This window comes from Polyodon spathula, chromosome 6 (genome assembly GCF_017654505.1).
Source record: "Polyodon spathula isolate WHYD16114869_AA chromosome 6, ASM1765450v1, whole genome shotgun sequence".
Taxonomy (NCBI): domain Eukaryota; kingdom Metazoa; phylum Chordata; class Actinopteri; order Acipenseriformes; family Polyodontidae; genus Polyodon; species Polyodon spathula.
The window spans coordinates 66,606,147-66,625,843 of record NC_054539.1 but is presented as its reverse complement, the minus strand read 5'-3'; the positions used below and the strand labels follow the sequence as shown (position 1 = coordinate 66,625,843).

The following is a 19,697-nucleotide window of genomic DNA, read 5'->3' as shown; positions in this document are numbered from 1 at the left end:
CACCCCCCCCCCCAAGCAGGTGAGAGACCTGGGGGGGGGTTCTAAGTTTGGAAGGTGAGAGACTTAGTGGGGAGGCATTCAAACCTTCCACTCTCGTAAGTTTGGAAGGTGAGAACTTAGTGGGGGGGGGTTCGTAAGTTTGAAGGTGAGAGACTTAGGGGGGGGGTTAAATGGACCTGACACAAACCAGATCCATCCCTCACGCCTCTCCCATTCCAAGTGGTGTGGTGGCACCAGTATTGTCATCTTAGCGATTCTGTCACTAGATGTAGCGATGTTTGGGTTCCCCTTGCGACAGAAACACTGCCAAAGGACTAGCGACAAATCTAGTTACTTTTATAACCGACAACAGCGATTTTCAGAGAAAGAAGTCGCCAAATTTTATCATTGACATCGGCCACAAGCAGCTCAATACACCACGCTTCTCCAGTCCTGAAGTAGTGCGGTGGTGGCGTTCTTGGGTGGCACCCTACAATACACGCAACATGTACACAGGACATGACAGGAGACAAACAAACGGAACAACATACAAATCCAACAGACACATAACGGTGCTCGGGTCGCTACAGTATATTTGTTTGTTTCCCACGTTATGGGTTATAAATGCTATTTTCAAGCGCTTTTGTTACTATATGAATATTGAACAGTAAATTATTCTGCTTCAAGTGTTGCCTTTTCAATGATGTGGAGCTGGAGTCTGGTAAATGAAACAGACAGGATTGCAACAAAGTGTAGTGTGAGCGCTCTTGTGGAAAATAGTTTTTGTTCGGACCATTTCGAAAAAAAACACCCAGGGGCCCGTCTGACTGAAGTGAGACTGAAAATATTGCTCAGGCAGCACATATTAATCAATTTAAGATGTATCAGCATTAACACCGTCAAAACATCTAGCTTGCATAGGGTTTCACCACAGAGTACACGCCACTTTTACTTACCACAAAAATGATTGCAAAGCTAACAGTAGTGGTCTTCATTGCCCCGCCCAGGCCCCAAAAGCGTCTCCTGGGCTCAATATAAACAATTGACTATTCTACAGATAATGCTGACACCTCCTGGTGTTATACAAATACTCCTTGTATATACTGTACACCTTTTAAAGGTGACTGACATTTATTTACTGTGCAGTAGTTTGTAAAACAGTTACTGATTACCTGACGTCATGATAAATCTTGTTTCATTACCAATCCCCGTTAGAAATTACGTCATATTAAACACTGACTGGATTTCACTAAGTCTGCATTTAATCAGCAATATCTCTTTTCCAAAATCATTAACTCCTCTAAATAGCAATGTGTAGTAGAAGTTAACGGTATACTGGCATATTAATCATAAGAATCCACACAATAAACATCTCATGTTCACAGCCAGTCGTTCGTTCGCTTTTTTTTTTTTTCACAGTAGGAAATGTTGTTCTCTACCAACAGCAGGGCTATGCACATCGGACGCGAATGAAGCGAGCTACCGAATAAAAAAATGAAACCTATTGATTTAAACGGAGCAATGCACGTCGCAGCCGTATCTAGCGCAGCAAACGAAGCGAGCGAATTTAGAAATACCATTGTTTTATTTCTATTCGCAACACGAGCTATTAGCGTCGCAATTAACCAATCAGAAATCAGGTCAATGGTAGTGGCTGTCAAAATGTCACTGTCTCGCTCACGCAGAGATGACTACAGAAATAAATGGGCATTAATGAGAATGTAATTATTAAAGTTGAAAAATATAATGTTCTTCATAATGCCATTGTCAGTAGTTGTAAATACAATAAAAAGAAGGACGCCATATGGCAAGAAATAGCAGAACATTTCTCTCTTTATTTAACCTTAATTTTAGTCAAAGTGATGGGGATCGCCACACACTGGTTTCGTACTTCTGTAAAATGACCCTTCTTTGTTTTAATAATATTGACCAATAACAATAATAATCACATTCACACAATGAGAAGATTTTATTAATTGAAAATCAATAAAAGTATATTATATTAAACTAATTTCTTCAGTATTTCCAAATAAACATGTATAGTTGTATATTTTTTTTTATAATTTACATGTTAAACTAGATCACATAAACAGTCACTGTTAAATTTCCTTTTTAGTGTGTTGTGTACCCATACTCTAGTATTTCTTTCTTTGATTTATTTTGTTTCTTCTCCAATAAAATAAGCAAAAGGAGACAGTCTTTACTTTTCCTGACTAGCTACAGTTGTCGTCTTTATTATGCAGTCTTGCTGTATTCGTGTCGTTCGCTTCGTTCCCGTGTGCATACTTTACAGGTGTGCATAGCCCTTTACGTTTTTAAAGAAAAATAATAATAAACAAACTAATTCAGTATTGTAAAAAAAAAAAAAAAAAAAAAAAAAAAAAAACATAACTAATTTATTCTACGTGTATATTTATTTTTAGTCAATATGAACCGCAATTAATTCGATAACGAACTATTCCCTTCTTTGAGAGGATTCTTCTGACGTCTCCAGCGAAATGTGACACTGAACTTGTTTGTCCTAGTTGGGAACCCCTCCACCAAAGCTGTTCACCTGTTATGTGAGGTCACAGTGAGGTACAAATATGGCAGCTTCCAGAACAGGCTTCTATGGCTGTACATTTATCATTTTTAGTAAGACAGCGCGCAGTAACGTTCATCGACGTGAGTGACTTTGAATTTGCCTAGTTTGATGTTTGAAGTACAACAAACAAACACAAAAAATAGCATGGGCCATGAATATAGTGAGACTCATGTCTACTGCCTGATAGTGTGCAAAGTCAAGTCAGGCTGAGAATCGTTTGATAATTTCAAATGCCGTGCACAGTTGCCAAATTGATTCAGAAAGTGCAGCACAAAAATCCAATATTGATTTTATTCCATTGTCACGTTTAACTGTGGATCTCGGGAGACAAATCAAGATATGTCCAAAAATAGAGTCGAAGCGTTGGTTCATTCTAGCGTGAGAATAATAGCAATTGTTTTGCTGTTACTGTTTTCTTTATCAAGGATTGTTGTCAACATCAACCACACTTCTTAGTTTGGACAGTGGAGATGGACAGCCACCGAAATTCATGCCTCCACCGAAACCCGTTATTGTGGACAAGACACAAACAGAGAGAACCCAGAGAAGGTAAGGAAAGTCTGGATTTAGAGAAGTATATGAGAAGGAAATGCATTATACAATGGAGGGAATTACTTAGCCTCCTGACATTTTCATAAATACACTGTATTTCAGTGGAAACATTTAAAGTCAGGTAAAAGTAAAAGGCAACATGTCAAACTTGTGTTTTATATTAAACATACATAAACACCAGCCACAGGGCTCAGATTTGGAAATTCTTATAAAAAATCTAAAATGTGTACTTGTTTGTTTCCCTTTGGTATTTTTTTGCCTTGTTCTCTTTAATAATTGGGATACCTGGGAAGTATAACTTAATTTCCTACATTTAATGGGAGGGAAGGAGGCATACCAGATAAAAATCTAGTGATTCCCACATTAAGGCAAAAAATGAAGGAAATGTGTGGGTTGTTTTTCTTCTTTTTTCAGGTTCCTGAGTCCCGAGTTCATTCCACCCAGACAGAGAACCAACCCAATCAAATTCATTATCGAGAGAAAGGATATGATTCAGAGGCGAAAAGTTCTGAATATTCCTGAGTTTTATGCGGGCGAGTACTGTGTTTGATTCACATGTTTTTTTTTTTTATTTGGGGCAATAACAAAAGTAGGGCAATGAAACAGTTCATCTTGTTTCAGTATCACACGTGAGAATTGATCTTCCACATATATATATTATGGATCTAGTTTGAAGATCAAATAAAGGTTCAAGATTTGGTGTTAAACAAAGCTCTGTATGCAGTTGACACCATCAGGTCTGTTATGCCCAGGTGCTACACAATTATGTTCTGCATATTAAAATAAATACTTAAAACATATTTATTTTTGTTTTAGGAAGCATTCTTGCTGTAAACGTGGCAGACCCCCATGCCAATGGAAAAATAAACCGTTTTGTGGGTATATGCACCCAGATATCCGGCAAAGGACTTGGAGCGACTTTTGTCCTGAGAAACGTTATTGACGGGCAAGGTAAAATTTCATTGGTTGCGTTTTAGAAGGGCATGTTTTCTTTAAAATCAGCAAATGTACTGTTTTTGTTTTCTTATGAAATCACTTGTGTACGTAAATCTGGAGATTGCTTTTCCATCTAGAAGTATCTGTTTTGTATTTAAGTTTTTTTTTTTTGTTGTTGTTGTAAACTTTTGTAATTTTTAAAATTATGGGATTAGTGTAAGGCCTTAACTGTAGTGCAGTCACTTTGTTTCAAACTGTGCAAGATTTAAAGGGAAATCCATTCTGTAGTTCTTTTCTCATCCTACTGCTATGGACAACTTATTTTTGATTTTCTGGCAATAACATTGTTCCCTATTTTTACTCGTATTAGTGTTCATATAATATTTTGCTTTCCATTTGTAGGGGTTGAGATTTGTTATGAACTCTACAACCCTTGAATCCACCAGATTGAGGTGCTGAAGTTAGAGAAGAGACTAGATGATAACCTGATGTATCTACGTGATGCTTTACCAGAATATTGCACAATCGACTTTAACATGAAGCCAGTGCCTCACCCTGCAAATGGAGAGGTTCCTGTCAACCAAGTAAGATGCAAGTTCATTCAATTTAACTAGTTCAACTAGTATGATGCCCATCCTGTTAATTTTTTGTATTGCAAGTTGTGTGTGAATCTTCTTCCCCATACTTAACAAATTTCAGTTTCTTTGTCCCTATTGTAGTATTTTCCCAGACATAGGATGTGATGCACAAGGAGCCCTTTGGGGAGTAATGCATAAAAATATATTCACTGCCCATCCACTTGTGGTCAATATTGTTAGACGCTGTTAAATGTGTCTGCTTAATAATCTAACGTGTTAAGAGTGGGTATGTAGGTGGTACATTAAGCTGTTATATTCATTATTTGTTATATTATTATTATTTTTAAATTAAGATTAAAGTGAAAATGAAGCCTAAGCCCTGGTCGAAGCGTTGGGAGCATCCGAAGTTTAAGATCCAGGGAATTCGTTTTGAACTAAGCCTATCAGAAGAAAAAATGAAAGAAGCCAAAAAATGGGATCAACCCTGGCTGGAGTTTGACATGCTAAAGGAGTATGATACATCAAAGATAGAGAAACAAATCTGGGAGGAAGTACAGAGAGAAATGAGTTCTAAATGAAGTTTAATGATAGACCATTATACGATGGCATCTGGACATGTTTAGTACTGACTCTAGGGAACTGCATACAACAGTAAGGCTTAAATAGTTCAGGCGATTGTGGTCTGCTCTTAAAATGTTCTTTTTGTATTGTATAACTTTTACAGATTTAGTTTTTACCTGTGTGTCAGCTATTAATCTTACTGTGTCCAAATTGGGTGTGGTTAGAAAAAAATAATAAAAATGCACCACACATGTTGTCAAGAGAGCACTGTCTTTCATAAGCAACATGTCACAGGGGCTATATAGGACTATAACGATCAGTCTAAAGACTAAACAAATTTCCAGTCAGTTATGCATATCATGATAATACAGGCTGCTGGATATAAAATGTGTTGTGGATCAAGGTTAGGGGATCATAAGTTAACAAGGAAAATGACATGTTCCCGAGTTTGAAATGATCCATGTATTGTAATAAAAAAAAGCAGTATAAGCACAGTTTAAAAAAAAAAAAATTGCATTTTCTTTCATTAAGCAGAAGACTCACTTTTATCCAATTCACCATGTGGGTTCAACACATTTGTTTAGAGTGGGTGTTATTATTTTACACATAGCTGGTGGAAGCAGCAGGAGATGAATTGGCAAAAATAAATGTGGTGGGGTTACCATGGCAGCAGAGAAGCTGACAAAATTAATTTAGGATTCATTAACATGAAATAAGAATACTAAAGTTTTATTTCAATTTAAGATTTCTACTGTTAGGAATGCTATATGTTTAGATGTTCATATATAACATTTTCACTATATAAGGTTTATAATAATTCTTAAGCTGAACATAATACAAAAAAAAAAATCACTTTATTAATGTTTACATCTTGATCGACATTACACATTTTTGAATTTCTTTTAGTTATGTTGCTCAATAAATGTATTGCTTATTGAAACTGAAGGATTAAGTAACCTTTCCCCAATTAATTGATGCCAAGAGTTGCTAGATCATCCAATTGGTATTCCCTGATAATATCTTCTGCATGGTCCAGAGCTTTGATGGTTACTAGAAGAACCACAACTTCTGCTGCAATCTCCCTACAATAAAAAGAACAACAATACTTTTGCAAATTAGATGAAATTGAATGCTTTCAAAAAAACACACACACACCCACCTCACCTTTACAAAACAAAAAAGCAACATGCCAGTTAAGTTCCAGATCAGTTACCTGATGCTGCTTTCACTGACGTTCTTGCACAAGGTATGTGCAGTCTGGAGTAAGTGCTTGCTGAAGTTTCTAAGCTGAGGGAGTGTAGACCTGCTGTTCACATCTTTAAACCAACTCTTAGGAAAACATGCAATTGTCTGTAGGAAGAAAAACACAAACATACCAACACTGATGGTAAAGTACAGTGTTCCTGCAACAAAATACATTTTTTAAAAAAAAGGATCTCCAGGCCTGGGGTAAATTGCTTTCTGTATATGCCATGGGTTGGGTACCACGGAACTGTCAAACAGAATGAAAGAATCGGTTCTTGGCATATTTTCTGTAGTAAACATTTTTAATGGCTGAAGATGAGGGGGTTTATCCTCAAGTTTCTAATGTACAAAGTACTTGAGCGCAAAGAATCCTAAACTGAGAGGCAACATGAATCCTCTGTCTATCCACATTTCACTTGTGTTTCACAACATTCCATCCTAATGGAGGAAAACTTTCATATACTATTACAGCCATACAAACTCCTCTAAAAAGACCCTTTACATAATTATACATTTTAGGTTGCACTAAATAAAAAATACTCCAATTTGTGGTTGTGTACTTCAACTTAAACACACACAATACCTCTTTGCACTTCTCCACACTGTCTCTTCCAGGTTGAGTATTCAGAAGAGTTATCACAATGTAGCGATTGAGGAGCTTGTCTAACGCCAGTTCTTTTACAACCTCCTCTGGTACCAAGCCATCCCACTGCATAATATTACCTAGAAGCTAAATTATTATTAATAAAAAAAAATAAAATGCAAATAAAACCTATTATAGTGATTGATGATTTATAAATACCAACTGCACATGCATTACTTTATACTAGCCATTCTACTCAACCACTGTTTTCTTTTTGCTTGGTGGCATAAGTAGTAAGCATTACATAAGAGCAAGAGGCTGAATCAGACTACTAAAGCCTTCATCAAAAACGTCAGGAACAAAGTGTTACCTTTTTCTTATCTTACATAAATAAACTTCAGATCAAAACAAATTAGTGACTTTCTTACCTTGACAGCTGACCAGAACTGCTTGTCCTGGAACTGACATTGCAATGAATTTCTGTCCTCCAGGAACCTGGTGTATAAAATAAAATATAATAAAATAAAAAATAAAAAGATCCATTTGATAAATGCTTACGTGTAAACGTATGCACATGGACAAACTAAAACGTTACTGTTTATTATTCTTTATGTTAGATAACTCTATTTCAAACGAAATTAAAAAATTAAAAAAAAAAAAAAAAAAAAAAAAAAAAAAACAATGCCCTCAGGTAAGGGTGAACCAATCAAACACGTCAAATGGACCTTGGTCCACACCAAGAGGGGGGGGGGGTGGTGGGGGTTGGTTTGACTTCACCCCAAAGTTGCAAATACATACTGTATGTGAAATTTCACATGTGAAAAGGCCCAGTCACACCATATACAAGTCACCTCTGTCATTAACTTACTTTTTAGCATAGAGAGGAATAAACACGTCTTCATCAACTGAACTTCTCATTCTCAAGATTACAGCATGAACAAAATCCTGTTTAGAAAAAAGGTAAAACCAAATCAACATCTAATGCAAAGTTGTAGGATGGTTTTCCAGTACAGATGAAGAACCCTTCAATGAGACTGCAAAGGGCATCAAGGAAGCTAAAACAGCTTGCACTATACAAAGTGTCTTTTAATTTATAGGCATATTCTCCAAAAATGGCATTTTAAAAATAGCCTATAGTAAAACTGGCTTTACAATTCTTATTTGGTGGACCATTATTAAAAATCAAAACAAAAAAAACAAACAGAAGGTGTTTTTTTTTTTTTTTTTTTTTTTACCTGTACTGCTTTCTTCTGTGAACCCTGAAATAGTAAATAGTCATCTTCCAGCTTCCTGCAAAGCCTCACTAGACATCGGGTCTGTGTTGATGAATGAGGGTCCCAAATATGTTGCACAAAATCTGCAATATTTTATCATATAACAGTAATTTAATGTTGGGTAAAGCTGTAGGGCTGCACATTTTATTGTATTATTTTTTGGTTTGTTGGTTTGCCATTTACTGTGATGTACTTTGTCTCATTTAACATTTTCAGTGCTGATTCTTCCACTTAATAACATTCAAGATGGAAGTATATCTCCAGGAGGAAATCAAAAATGTACAGAAACACCCCCACCCTTTACACATAGAGTAGGACTGTCTTGTGAAGAACTGACCTTGAATTTTTGGAATGACTGTTTTCTCGATGATTGAGGGCAAGGTTTTCATATCAGGGTTATCCTTAATCTCAAATCCTTCATGTTCTCTGCCATAACAAAACTGCTCCACAGCTGTGTACCAGGGCATTGTCTCAAAGTCTTCACAATCTTCCTGCAATGCAATGCAAATCCATATAATTATACAGAATAATGAAGACTTACTTTCAAGTGACCACTGTGTTGTCAGGTAACTGAAATGACTGGAGGCACCCCTTAATTTAAAAAGGTTATAAATCTAAAGATAAGACACCTGTGTGGAATTTAACAGAAGTTCATTATTCAAAGTATTTATTAGCATAAAACGACATATTGGCATAAGCATTCACTTGCCAATAATAAAACATGTTTTTCTTTGGAGTGTGCACATGACTCCACGTGCAAAGCTGTTTGTAGTTTATTTTATGTACGTCGTAACCTGTCTGAAAGACAGAACTTATCAGGAATCATTTTTTATTTCATGTTATTACACTCACAAAACTGTGTTATATCCAGTGTTGAATAATCTGAATTGTGCAGAGCGTACAATGCATAGTCCACGGTACACTACAACCCTTATAACACCCAGTTTAATGTACTGTATAAGGCTCTTTCTCACCATAATCACAGGCATTCCAAATGTGTCAAAAGTCAACGTGCAAAATAGTGTCATCAACAAGTGTTACTGGCTAAAATAACTGCAGGGTTCATACTAGATTCCATTTCAGAGAAGCAAAGTACTTCTGGTAACAGCTGTGTACTAGGTGTGGCTGCTGATGGAAACAGAAGATGTACTCATTGATACAGCGAGTCTGATTAGCTTAATTAGCCAAATCTGGTGTCTACAAAACAGTAAGTGGAGTACAATGCTTCCGACACGTGGTCTAGGGAGAACTCCCCATTGAATGGGGAATTTCCTAGAGGTGAGTGTTAACCTGGGGGGCAGGGGACAGAGATTTTAAGAACCTATACTATGTACAGATCTGACCACAACATGTAGTCCAGTACTGGTGTCAGCAGAAAATTATTTTAGTGCTGAAGCAGCAGCTAAGTTTGGAAGGACGTGTCAATCTGAAAAATCCCACCCCAGGCTCTATCGGCCTTGGTCAAGAAGTCTTGAATAATAAACCACAATAATGTAATCAAGAAAAGAAAAATCTAGACTTAATAAATACCTTCAGGGGATTCCAGTCAACAAGTTGATAGCGGATTAAAGGGCCAAGAAGTTTAGGAAGACAAAGCCCAATGTAAGCATCATAGTAGGAGTCAGCAAACCTGCCTCTCCACTGATCAAACTTTGAAAGGATGTCCTTAATGTTATGGAAGTCCTCGTGAACATCATTGAAGATCTTCCAAGACTCGCATAATATGTCATCTGGGCAGTAAAATAAGAAAAGTTAATCACATGTCTGTTGTCTGCTTTCCAAAGTATGCCAGTAATGTATACCCCCTCCCACAGCTGGAAATACAAAATGTAGGCCATCAGTATCATGAAAAAGGAATTCACCATAATCTTTATGTGGCCTATCATTAAACAATAAAATAAACTTCTAGGGGACAAACCCAGGTTCATCTTCTTTGTTACATCACACACCTCTCCTTTTCTGGAAATCACCCATGTCAGCTGGGTCTACTTCATCATCACTAGATAGGCCTTCATGATGACCTGCTTTGTTCTCACTGATCTGCCTTCTGCGAGCCCTGAAAATTCAACAGCAGAAGCAAAGGCTAAACTTGCAATTCCGGGGACGGGGACACACTTTTTTTTATTTTATTTTCTTTATATTCTTTAGCTCGACCTCTACTGAAAGTGACATGCGAAAAAAAAAAGTAACAACCCTACCAATACTGCCACCCAACAGATTTTAGTTTCAGTATAGCATTCTATAGCTGCAAGAGAAATATTGGATGTGCTCAGTTCAGATGAGGAATGTCCTATTTTACTTGGCAGAAGGACACACTTCTCTTGGGAGCACAATAACTAGTTTCAGTGTAATATGCTATCAGTGGTGTGTGTAATAAATGCTACAAATTTGAAGAAGAGCTTCAATAGTTTGAAACGTGACATCTATTAAACCTTAATAAAAGGGCAGACGGACCAATTGTGATTAAAGCCCTAGCCTCACAGGACTTTCTAGGCACTTGGCGACTCACCCTACAATAATAGAACACTCATTCAATATATATATATAATATATATATATATATATATATATCATAGATATATATATATATCAGTTTATGACATATTCTTCAAAATGCAGCTTCACCAATTTACTAGAATTCTCATTCATAGCCTTCATAGTCAAATATGCAGCTCAACATTACAGGTTTCAGAGTATTACTGAGATGTTCACTTACCTTCTTTCCTTCTGTTCCACAAGGCATTTCTTCCTATCACCAATATTAGATGAACTAGTGTTATCTGAAAAGGGACAAAATAAAAAAAGGAATGCTTCTGCAGTCTGAACAACCTATGTAAGAACAGTCATGTCTGCCATGAACTCAAGAACATAGCTGGTTGTGGACAAATGTTCAGACTTGATAATCGGAAGCAAAGAGGTTATGTTTAGCTCTCCTTGTGTCCAAGTCAACCCAACAAAAAATACTGCATGTTACAAGGAAGGATAAGGATTTTAGATATGGCCAATACGACTATACAAACAATCGTTAAATTGCATGAGACTGAACGTTTACCTATGAATGAATGCTTCTGAGAAAATAAACAAAACACTGCAATATTTTCAGGTCCCAATGGTACAGGTCAATGCACAGCCTAACTTCTTAAATGAAATACAGCAGGGTACACCTCTTGTTACCTTTTCATAAAGAGCATCCATCAGTCATAAAACTTTGGGACATTCTGTGCAGTATTCATGCTTTTTATTTGTAATCATTTCTGTACTTTCAAAGCTGGAATTGCAGCCTCTGTGCAGTAAAGCAAACACCATCTGCATTGCGATGCAGAACCATCTGAACAACACTCACTTGTGAATTGTTGGATATATAAAGATTCCTCTTTGACCTCCTCCCGTCTTCGATTCAAAATAGCTTGTGCTTGCTGTTTTAACAAGCGATGCAGATCCGATTCTACTTCGCTTATCATCTGGATCTAAACAAAACAGCAAAAACTTACAAACTGCAGTAAATGATATGGTTTGCTGGGGCTAAAATACGACTGATCTGTCCTAGCTAGTGGTGCAACAATTAATCAGTGCATCGATTATTGATCATCTGTCCTTAAATTTTCTGAGCTTCGATTATATATTGGTGGTCCAGTGGTTGAAGAAAAGGTTAAAAAAAGGGCTTGTGACCAGGGGGTCCCTGGTTCAAATCCCAGCTCAGTCACTGACTCACTGTCTGACCTGGAGCAAGTCACTTATCCTCCTTGTGCTCTGTCTTTTGGGTGAGATGTCGTTGTAAGTGACTCTGCAGCTGATGCATAGTTCACAAACCCTAGTCTCTGTAAGTCGCCTTGGATATAATAATAATAATAATAATAATAATAATAATAATAAATTTAGAACCAAGTTTGAAGTCTCCTGTTGCCAGTTTGCATAAAAACCTTGAGTGTGTGAGAATGCGCTTTTTAGTGCTAGTACGGTAGATAAACAACGACCACACGTTGCTATGATACACACTTTAGGCCTCTACGTTCGCGCTGGACAAGCCAAATCATAAGGCCTATTGTATTCATGTTTTATTGATTTAAAAATGAAGGCAATACTTTTTTTTTTCCCCCCAAATGGAAGAATCTGAGAAAGACTGGTACTTTTTGGGGGTTAGGGTTATGGCAATATTATACAAAAACAAGCTGAATTTAGTACGGTAGTTAAATTAGTCAGGATTTGTGAGATTAACTCAAATATTTTGCTTTGGACATAAAAGGTTAACAGTATTGAAAAACCACAGTTCACAGAGGAATGACTTCTGTTAAAATAGAGTATTTTTTTTATAATTCCAATGTTAAAGGGACATCTGAGGTGGACGCACGCATATTCTTTTCTGTTAACAAGTCCTTTGTATTTATTTTTAATAAATCAAAAGCATTCTAATTTGAAGGTAAATTGTGACTTTTTGTTTAACTATTAAGCACAGTAGTTTTTAGTTAAAAAAAAAAAAAGTTTATTTTGAAAGACAAAACATCAGAGAATCGATTATTGTAGATAAATGCCTATCCGATAATCGAATAAGAAATTAGTTTGCAGATTGCACCACTAGTCCTAGGCCACTATTAATTTACGTTACCATTTAACATGCAAAGACTAAATTCTCAATTTAAAATAGTACACCCGTAGGGTACTGCATGTTACTGTAACACATCAGCAGCAGAAGCGTACTGTCTGAGAGGCAATGATCTGAGGTATCTGAATACAGTAATGTAATTTGTTAGCACTCCTACTACCCACCCCCATCCCAACATACCTTTTCACTGAGGCAGTCTACCAAGTTTTGTACATATATTCTCATTTCCTTGTAGAATTTGTAGCGGAGGTCTCGAGAGGCATCTTCTAAGTTTTCTAAACAGGTCTTGGCGCTCTCAATGTCCTGTTGATTTTTTTCCTGCTCCCTTTGGTGTGCTCGATGAACCTGCCCTACAGACTCAAGCCTAGTCGAAAAAACACAGTAAAATCTATGTAAAGAGCAAATCGCTCCCCATGTATCAGAGCAGTCACGAGCCCTTCTGTTGATATGCCACTCACAGTTTTTAATTGTGATCTATGAAGCGGATTTAAAGAAAAAGTTACATGTTTTTGGGCTGTATCTGTTATTTTGACATTTGACTGATTTTGTAATGACTGGTCACATAACCTAGTAGATTCATAACAAACACCAACTGGAGTTTCAGAAGTTAAAACAATTAGCCAATGGCTTGCAATAATACATAATGATCATTATTACTTGCTTTTTAGTTAAACGCCTCTTTATGATTTCTAGGTTGACTGGAGGAAGGGATGTAGCAGAATTGAAATGTTTCACAACCTTTCTGGAATTATCAATATCTGAAATCTGAAAAAGAAAAGAAGAATTCAAGAATTCAGAGTTGTAACAAGTCACCAGAATTGGGACTCGAGTCGAGTCGAGACGAGTCATTTGGGAGTAAAGACTCGAGTCGAGTCTTTGACATGCCAAGCTCGAGTCGAGTCACTAAACTGATCATGTCGAGTCACCAACCTGGCTCGAGTCACTTCAAGTCATTAGTTCTGACAGTTCAAGATGTCTTGATTTAATCAGATTAGTTTTACAGAAGATTAACAATCTATACATAAAAAAAAGTTAAATACAAAATTAGGATGCACAGTAATGTGGTCATACTTGCCCCATTTATGTTCACCATTAAAAGTCCACGGTTTCTGCTATGTTTGCACCTTTCCATTTTAGTGAAATTGATTCCTTGATCTATTTATAAGCACATTTTGCCACTGTATAAAGACCCCTTTCTCTGTGCTCAACTGGGTTGGATGTTTAGTAATGAGTTATACCACAAAACAAAGAACATATCTACATATTTTCTCACTTCAACACTGGCACTCCCTTACAGTTTTGTTTCAGATACATTAACCAAATGAAAGGACATTTGGTGGCATTTCATTTCATGTTGAGATATTACTTCAAGGTTTTAGCACATAGGAGACAAACAGAAAAATAAAAAAAAACAGGAGGCAAACTGTTATATAATTCAGTTTTACATAATTCACAGGTAACACGAATCTGTACTACGCATCTCTCCTCTTGGTGTAAGCTGGACTGTCTTTTTCCAATAAATGTCAAGTAGACATTTAAGTAACAGATACTGTTTCACAAAAACACAAAACGGTGTTTGTTGGAGTCCTAATGGCATAAAAAAACAATACTGTACTGAAAATGTACAAAAAAAAAAAATCTTCTAAACTTTCTCCTGGTCATGTCTTATACTTTTATATACACATAGATAAAACTTCAGTGGCACTTCTATGGTTTTGCAGAAGTATTAATTCTGTAAAGCGTGGACAGTAATAGTGTACATTTATTTTTATTATTATTATTTATTATTATTATTTATTACTTTTCTGAATGAATAATAAAAATGATAAAAATGGGCAACACAATTTCTGGGTAATGCAAAGAACTACAAATTTTAAACAAAATATCCCAAATTGGCTGACGTGTGTACGTTTACAAAGTATAAGACATGACCGAAAAGAAAGAAAAAAAAAAACTTAAGCCTAAGTTAAAGTCTTTAACCTCTCGTTTCACAGACCCTGATTAGCACTGACCTTGAACAACCTAATATTAGTCAGATGGAGACTTTTTTGCGTGATACGTTGAGTCAAGTCTTTTGAGCAAGAAGTCGAGTTAAGCCTAGTCATTTGATGGAAATGACAAGTCGAGTTGAGCCACAAAAAATTTCGACTTGATTCCGAGTCATTACAACTCTGCAAGAATTACAAGTGTGCAGACTTTAATGGCTAACAACAAACAACAGAATGAGATACATTGGACAACTGTTCCACCACTGACTCATTTAATCCTAAACTTAACACTAAAGTGGGCAATTAAGTCATAACACCTACACATCACCAATTCGTAATCTCTCCAAAAAAATAAAAATTAAGCTGTTAAAGGGTGAAATTGTGGGCTATTCCTGGAACGGGACCAAGAAGGAATGGGAGATGTGGAATCCTACCTGTGGGATGTTTGTCCCTTTTCGGATCTGTTGTTTCTCCCACAGAGTCTGATAATCATCTTCCTGGCTGTCGGTCATTTCATCTTCACTTTCAGTCCTACCTAGACACCAAACGACAATAGAAACACTTTGGTGTAGAATGAGAATAAAATAGCATAATTCACACATTTAACTGTGCAGTCCTCAAATTGAAAAATTGAATTCTTGTAAACTGTCGTTACATATTTAGCAGTTAACTGTATTTCCTCCTACGGGATTCATACAAAGAGGATAAAGGCACTGACCAGATTCAGATTCAAACATGTCTGATGGAATGATTCATATGTTAAACCATTTTGCTGTAACAATTCAGTTTACAGGTATATGTAATAAAATACATTTTAGTGTAACTCACCAATCTTTGCAGCTATCCTTTGTCTTAAGGTTTTTGGTTTTGGTGCAAACTGGATCCTTTGCTCATGATTATCTGGCTCATGGTCACTATCTCCATCTTCTTGATCCTTTACTCCAGAGCTATTTCCCTGGGTTCTGTCCAAGGAAATGAAGTCCTTTTGGGCTCTAGCCAGCTGACGTTGCCTTCTGGCTGCCTGGATTTGCTGGGCATCAGGGATATCACCTGCACTAAACAAAGCAGATGTAAAGAGTAAAAAGCAAACAGGCATATCGGTTAAGAAATATGTTTTTGTCTTAGCACTATGATCAGTAATAAAACCACAGCCTTAAATCCAATTTGTGCCAAATGGGCCACATTTCAGGACTGACCCTTCAGGCTCTTTAGAGGTGATGCAGGTTTAAATCCCAAGATCTAAAGTGATCAGCGAATGTTCTGTAAGCTGCTTAACACTTACAACTTTCCTCTGATGTGTTTCAGGTCATTTTGTCTGAAACGTAGACTAGCTGCATTTTAAAAAATGTGGACTATTCTAAAATTAGTCAAGGTGGCACACAGCACAGGAGCTTGTACAGAAAGGCATTTAGACACTTGCCAGTGCCTGTAAGTCTCTACGTTAAAATGTGCAATTAAAGTGCTACAAAAAATAAATTGTTAGAATAATTTAAAAAAAAATACAAAATAAAAACAAAACACTCAGTATAATTGTTCACATAATGGCTAGAAATAATAATAAAAAATAAAAACAGAAGTATATTGTTTTCATTACAAACCCGCGGCAGAGTCTGATGAACAGGATCTACTAGATGTCTGGGAGCTACTGTCATCATCGCTTCCAACAGACATCTCATCTCCTTCAGCATCATCACCTTCTTCTCCAGAGCTGCTCCCTGCTTTGCGATCTTCCCAAGCTAATTGTAAACAGCAGGCACATATGACTTAATCTATTCAGTCTAAGAAAGTCTAAAGAAAAAGGTTTTGCCACTACCAATGCAACCCCATTAAAGTAACTAGTAAATCATGTTCTACAATATACTGTGGTGCTGAAGCTAGAAAAAAATGCATTACAAACCTGAGAAACATAACAGTTAATGTTTAATGAATACTTGTAATAAAGTTACTTTACCTTTAGATTGTACAAGCTTTTTATCTGCTGGTCGAGCTTCCTCTTTCTTCTGTGCTTTGAAAACAATTGTGTTTGCAATAGGCTTCTTAATCTTAAATTCATTTCTATAAACTGAAAAGATTAAAAAAAAGGAATACAAATGTTTTCAGTGAGCACTTCTATGGTTTTGCAGAAGTATTAATTCTGTAAAGCGTGGACTGTAATAGTGTACATTTATTTTAATTATTATTATTTATATTACTTTTCTGAACGAATAATTGACTGTTCGGTCTCAGGTTTTACAAAGTGCTAATAAAAATGGCCAACACAATTTCTGGGTAATGCAAAGAGCTACAAATTGTAAACAAAATATCCCAAATTGGCCGACGTGTGTACGTTTACTAAGTCTTGAAACTGACTGACTGACACTGACGACACACAGGCATGCTGCAGTATTTGAGCAACAAACAGGTAACGAGCGCTTACCTTTATCATCAACAAAACTCAACACACTTTTCTTTTTCTCTTTGATTTCACTTTTCCTTTTCTTTTCTACTGTCTCGTCTATTCCTTGTTCAGTTGCTACCTCTGAAGTCTGATCATTTAAGTCGTTCTCTAGCGGATCGTCTCCATCCCCTGAATCCGGTTTGGAGCTCACCGACTCCCGCTTAGAATTACAGGCGATGCCCCTGCCTAGCTGCTGCTGCAGGCTCTGTCGGGCCGCGGTAGATACGTGAATCTCTTCTTGTGTCCCTTGCACTTCTTCTCCTGTCCTCTTTATCTCATCTTCCTCGCTCGAATCAGCCCGTCTCCTCCTAAAATTCCGGTTCGGTTTCTTAAACATTTCAAGTTAAAAAGATCAGCTAACTTGAGCAGCAGATATCGTTCTGAACACGTTTGGGGCTTTCGAATCTAAAAACATAGGGGGTAAACTGGATCTGACTATAAATGCACAAAATCTATATGTGCATACAGAAATGTTTAAATAAATGTCTTGGTTTAACCGTTTGTGCAATTGCATCACGTGCGTTGTAGTCCTTTGCCTAATCCAACCCAAATGCTTCAGGGGTCACAATATTTTCATAATACCCCGTGTTATGCCGAGAAGAGTAGTCTCATTTGTATTTAGCGCGCATGCCTAGTTTGAGTCTTTGACTCGGTCTGCTAAAAACGGTCTCCCTTCAGTGGTTTCGCATTGAAAACTTTTGAATAATGTAGTAAAGAAACAAATTAATTGTACAGTAACATTGAACTTATTTGCAGGACACCCTTCTGTTTTAAATAAAAGCTATGTTCTCCGTGTATACAGTATATCTTTAATTATTGTATAAGAAGCTGAGTATCAAATTTTTATATGTTTTAACCTTAGATGTATTATACAACTCTAAAAAAAAAAAAAATACATATTTCAAAAAAATGTGTCGAGGACTATTTTTGCAGATTTCACACATAGAACTAAGGTAATTCGGTTCCGCTACAATAGTTGCACTAATTATCAATACAATGATGTTCTCCAGTCTTACAAAGCAGAATGTAAAACAAATGACATAGTCAATCAATAAAGTTATACAGTATAGTGCACATTATTACTAGAAATTGCGTCTGAATGACAAATACCAGAGACATTATTTGGCAAGGCCAGTAGCACCTAAAGTGCCAAATACTGACAGAAGACTATTTGGCATAACACTGAACAACAATTCAGACATGAATGTATCAAGAATGGTAACGTATTATTACGACGCGACGTGTCGAAGATGCTAATAATTAATAAATTGTGACAAATCTATAGAAACTACACACATAACCCTTACCAAAATAACATATAGGTTTCTATAGACCTATCGGCCAAATGTCCCAATCCCCTATAGGTACCTATAGGTTTCTATAGCCTATAAGCCAAATGTCCCAATCGTCTATAAAACCTCTTGGTTCAATACAATAGCCTATAGATCTTCTATAGGATTCTATAGAAATTATATAGATGTCTTCTATAGGTAACCTATAGGTTATTTTCATGAGGGTAAGTAAAGTTACACGTATTTGTAACTGAACTGGATTCATTGTGTGATACAAGCAAAAACACATCTCAATATAAATTGATTATTGATTTATTTTAGTAGTTTTTTTCTAATAAGGAAACAATTTTGAATTTATTTTGAATTTATTTTCGATTGAAGTTGTTTTTTATCCAGTTTTTTTTTTTTTTTTTTTTTTTAATTTGCACAAAAGTGAAGCCCATTTTTACCACAGCGCTAACTTCCTCTGTTCTATATAGTGTACTAGCTCAACAGTTCCATACGGCAGCATGAAATAACCTATTGTAACACAGGGAGAGAAGAACCTGCAAATGTTTTGTGGCATAATAGGCTTCACCCAGGTTAAAACAGAATCTGGAAAATAAACTGTAAAATAATAAGTAATATGGAGTCATAAGATTACTTCTCAGAACTGTTTACCACGATTTTCTTCCCATTGCTTATACAGTTCCTCTTATTGGGGTTAGTCGAGTCAGGTTTTAATATTTATGTATCAGCCTTGTTTTTGTGGGTCAGACACAGTACAAAAGTATTCCCTGTTGGAAATTCAGATAATGACCAGTACTGGTGTGTCCTAATTACGCTATGCGCCTCTACAATCTGAATTTAGACTAATTTCTGTAAAGATGGGTTGAAGATCATATACATTGTGAATCCAAATGAAACCAGTCGGCTATTGAATCCAATTTGCTGGTGGAACTTTTAATCATGCTGATTTCAAAAAACAATCTCCCTGCAAAAAATAAATAAATAAATAAATAAAATAAACTCTTATTCACCCATCCTTTAGTTTCTGCGCCTGCTTCACACAAAGCTATCCTACTGCAGCTCTCTAAGCCTGGTCTACT

The 19,697-nt window shown here is 36.4% G+C and overlaps 2 protein-coding genes across 2 annotated transcripts; one reads left to right on the top strand and one right to left on the bottom strand.

Annotated features, from left to right (window-relative positions):
* The first annotated feature begins 2,546 nt into the window (after positions 1 to 2,546).
* Positions 2,547 to 5,641, top strand: LOC121317502 (39S ribosomal protein L19, mitochondrial-like). The gene is given in 6 exon segments (XM_041253507.1): positions 2,547 to 2,643; positions 2,989 to 3,112; positions 3,530 to 3,648; positions 3,932 to 4,066; positions 4,454 to 4,635; positions 4,983 to 5,641. Coding segments are annotated over 6 exon segments (864 nt in total). The 5' UTR covers positions 2,547 to 2,564; the 3' UTR covers positions 5,208 to 5,641.
* Positions 5,642 to 6,048: 407 nt separating this feature from the next.
* Positions 6,049 to 18,074, bottom strand: LOC121317501 (intron Large complex component GCFC2-like). Its single transcript, XM_041253506.1, has 18 exons — positions 17,297 to 18,074; positions 16,832 to 16,942; positions 16,479 to 16,616; positions 15,709 to 15,930; positions 15,315 to 15,415; positions 13,554 to 13,657; positions 13,073 to 13,256; positions 11,636 to 11,759; positions 11,009 to 11,072; positions 10,242 to 10,348; positions 9,823 to 10,022; positions 8,630 to 8,783; positions 8,254 to 8,375; positions 7,887 to 7,963; positions 7,447 to 7,513; positions 7,019 to 7,165; positions 6,404 to 6,540; positions 6,049 to 6,272 (listed from the first exon to the last, which is right to left on the bottom strand). The coding sequence occupies exons 1-18, from the start codon at positions 17,652 to 17,654 to the stop codon at positions 6,158 to 6,160; spliced, it is 2,532 nt and encodes an 843-aa protein (XP_041109440.1). The 5' UTR covers positions 17,655 to 18,074; the 3' UTR covers positions 6,049 to 6,157.
* Between the last annotated feature and the right edge of the window lie 1,623 nt (positions 18,075 to 19,697).

Bases quoted from the DNA above. Each gene is read 5' to 3' on its own strand.
- LOC121317501 (XM_041253506.1), bottom strand. From the start codon at position 17,654: ATGTTTAAGAAACCGAACCGGAATTTTAGGAGGAGACGGGCTGATTCG. The intron at 11,073-11,635 runs GTGAGTGTTGTT...GTCCCTTTTCAG, and splicing joins ATATATCCAACAATTCACAA to ATAACACTAGTTCATCTAAT. The intron at 8,784-9,822 runs GTATTTATTAAG...ATTGCATTGCAG, and splicing joins TTGACTGGAATCCCCTGAAG to GAAGATTGTGAAGACTTTGA.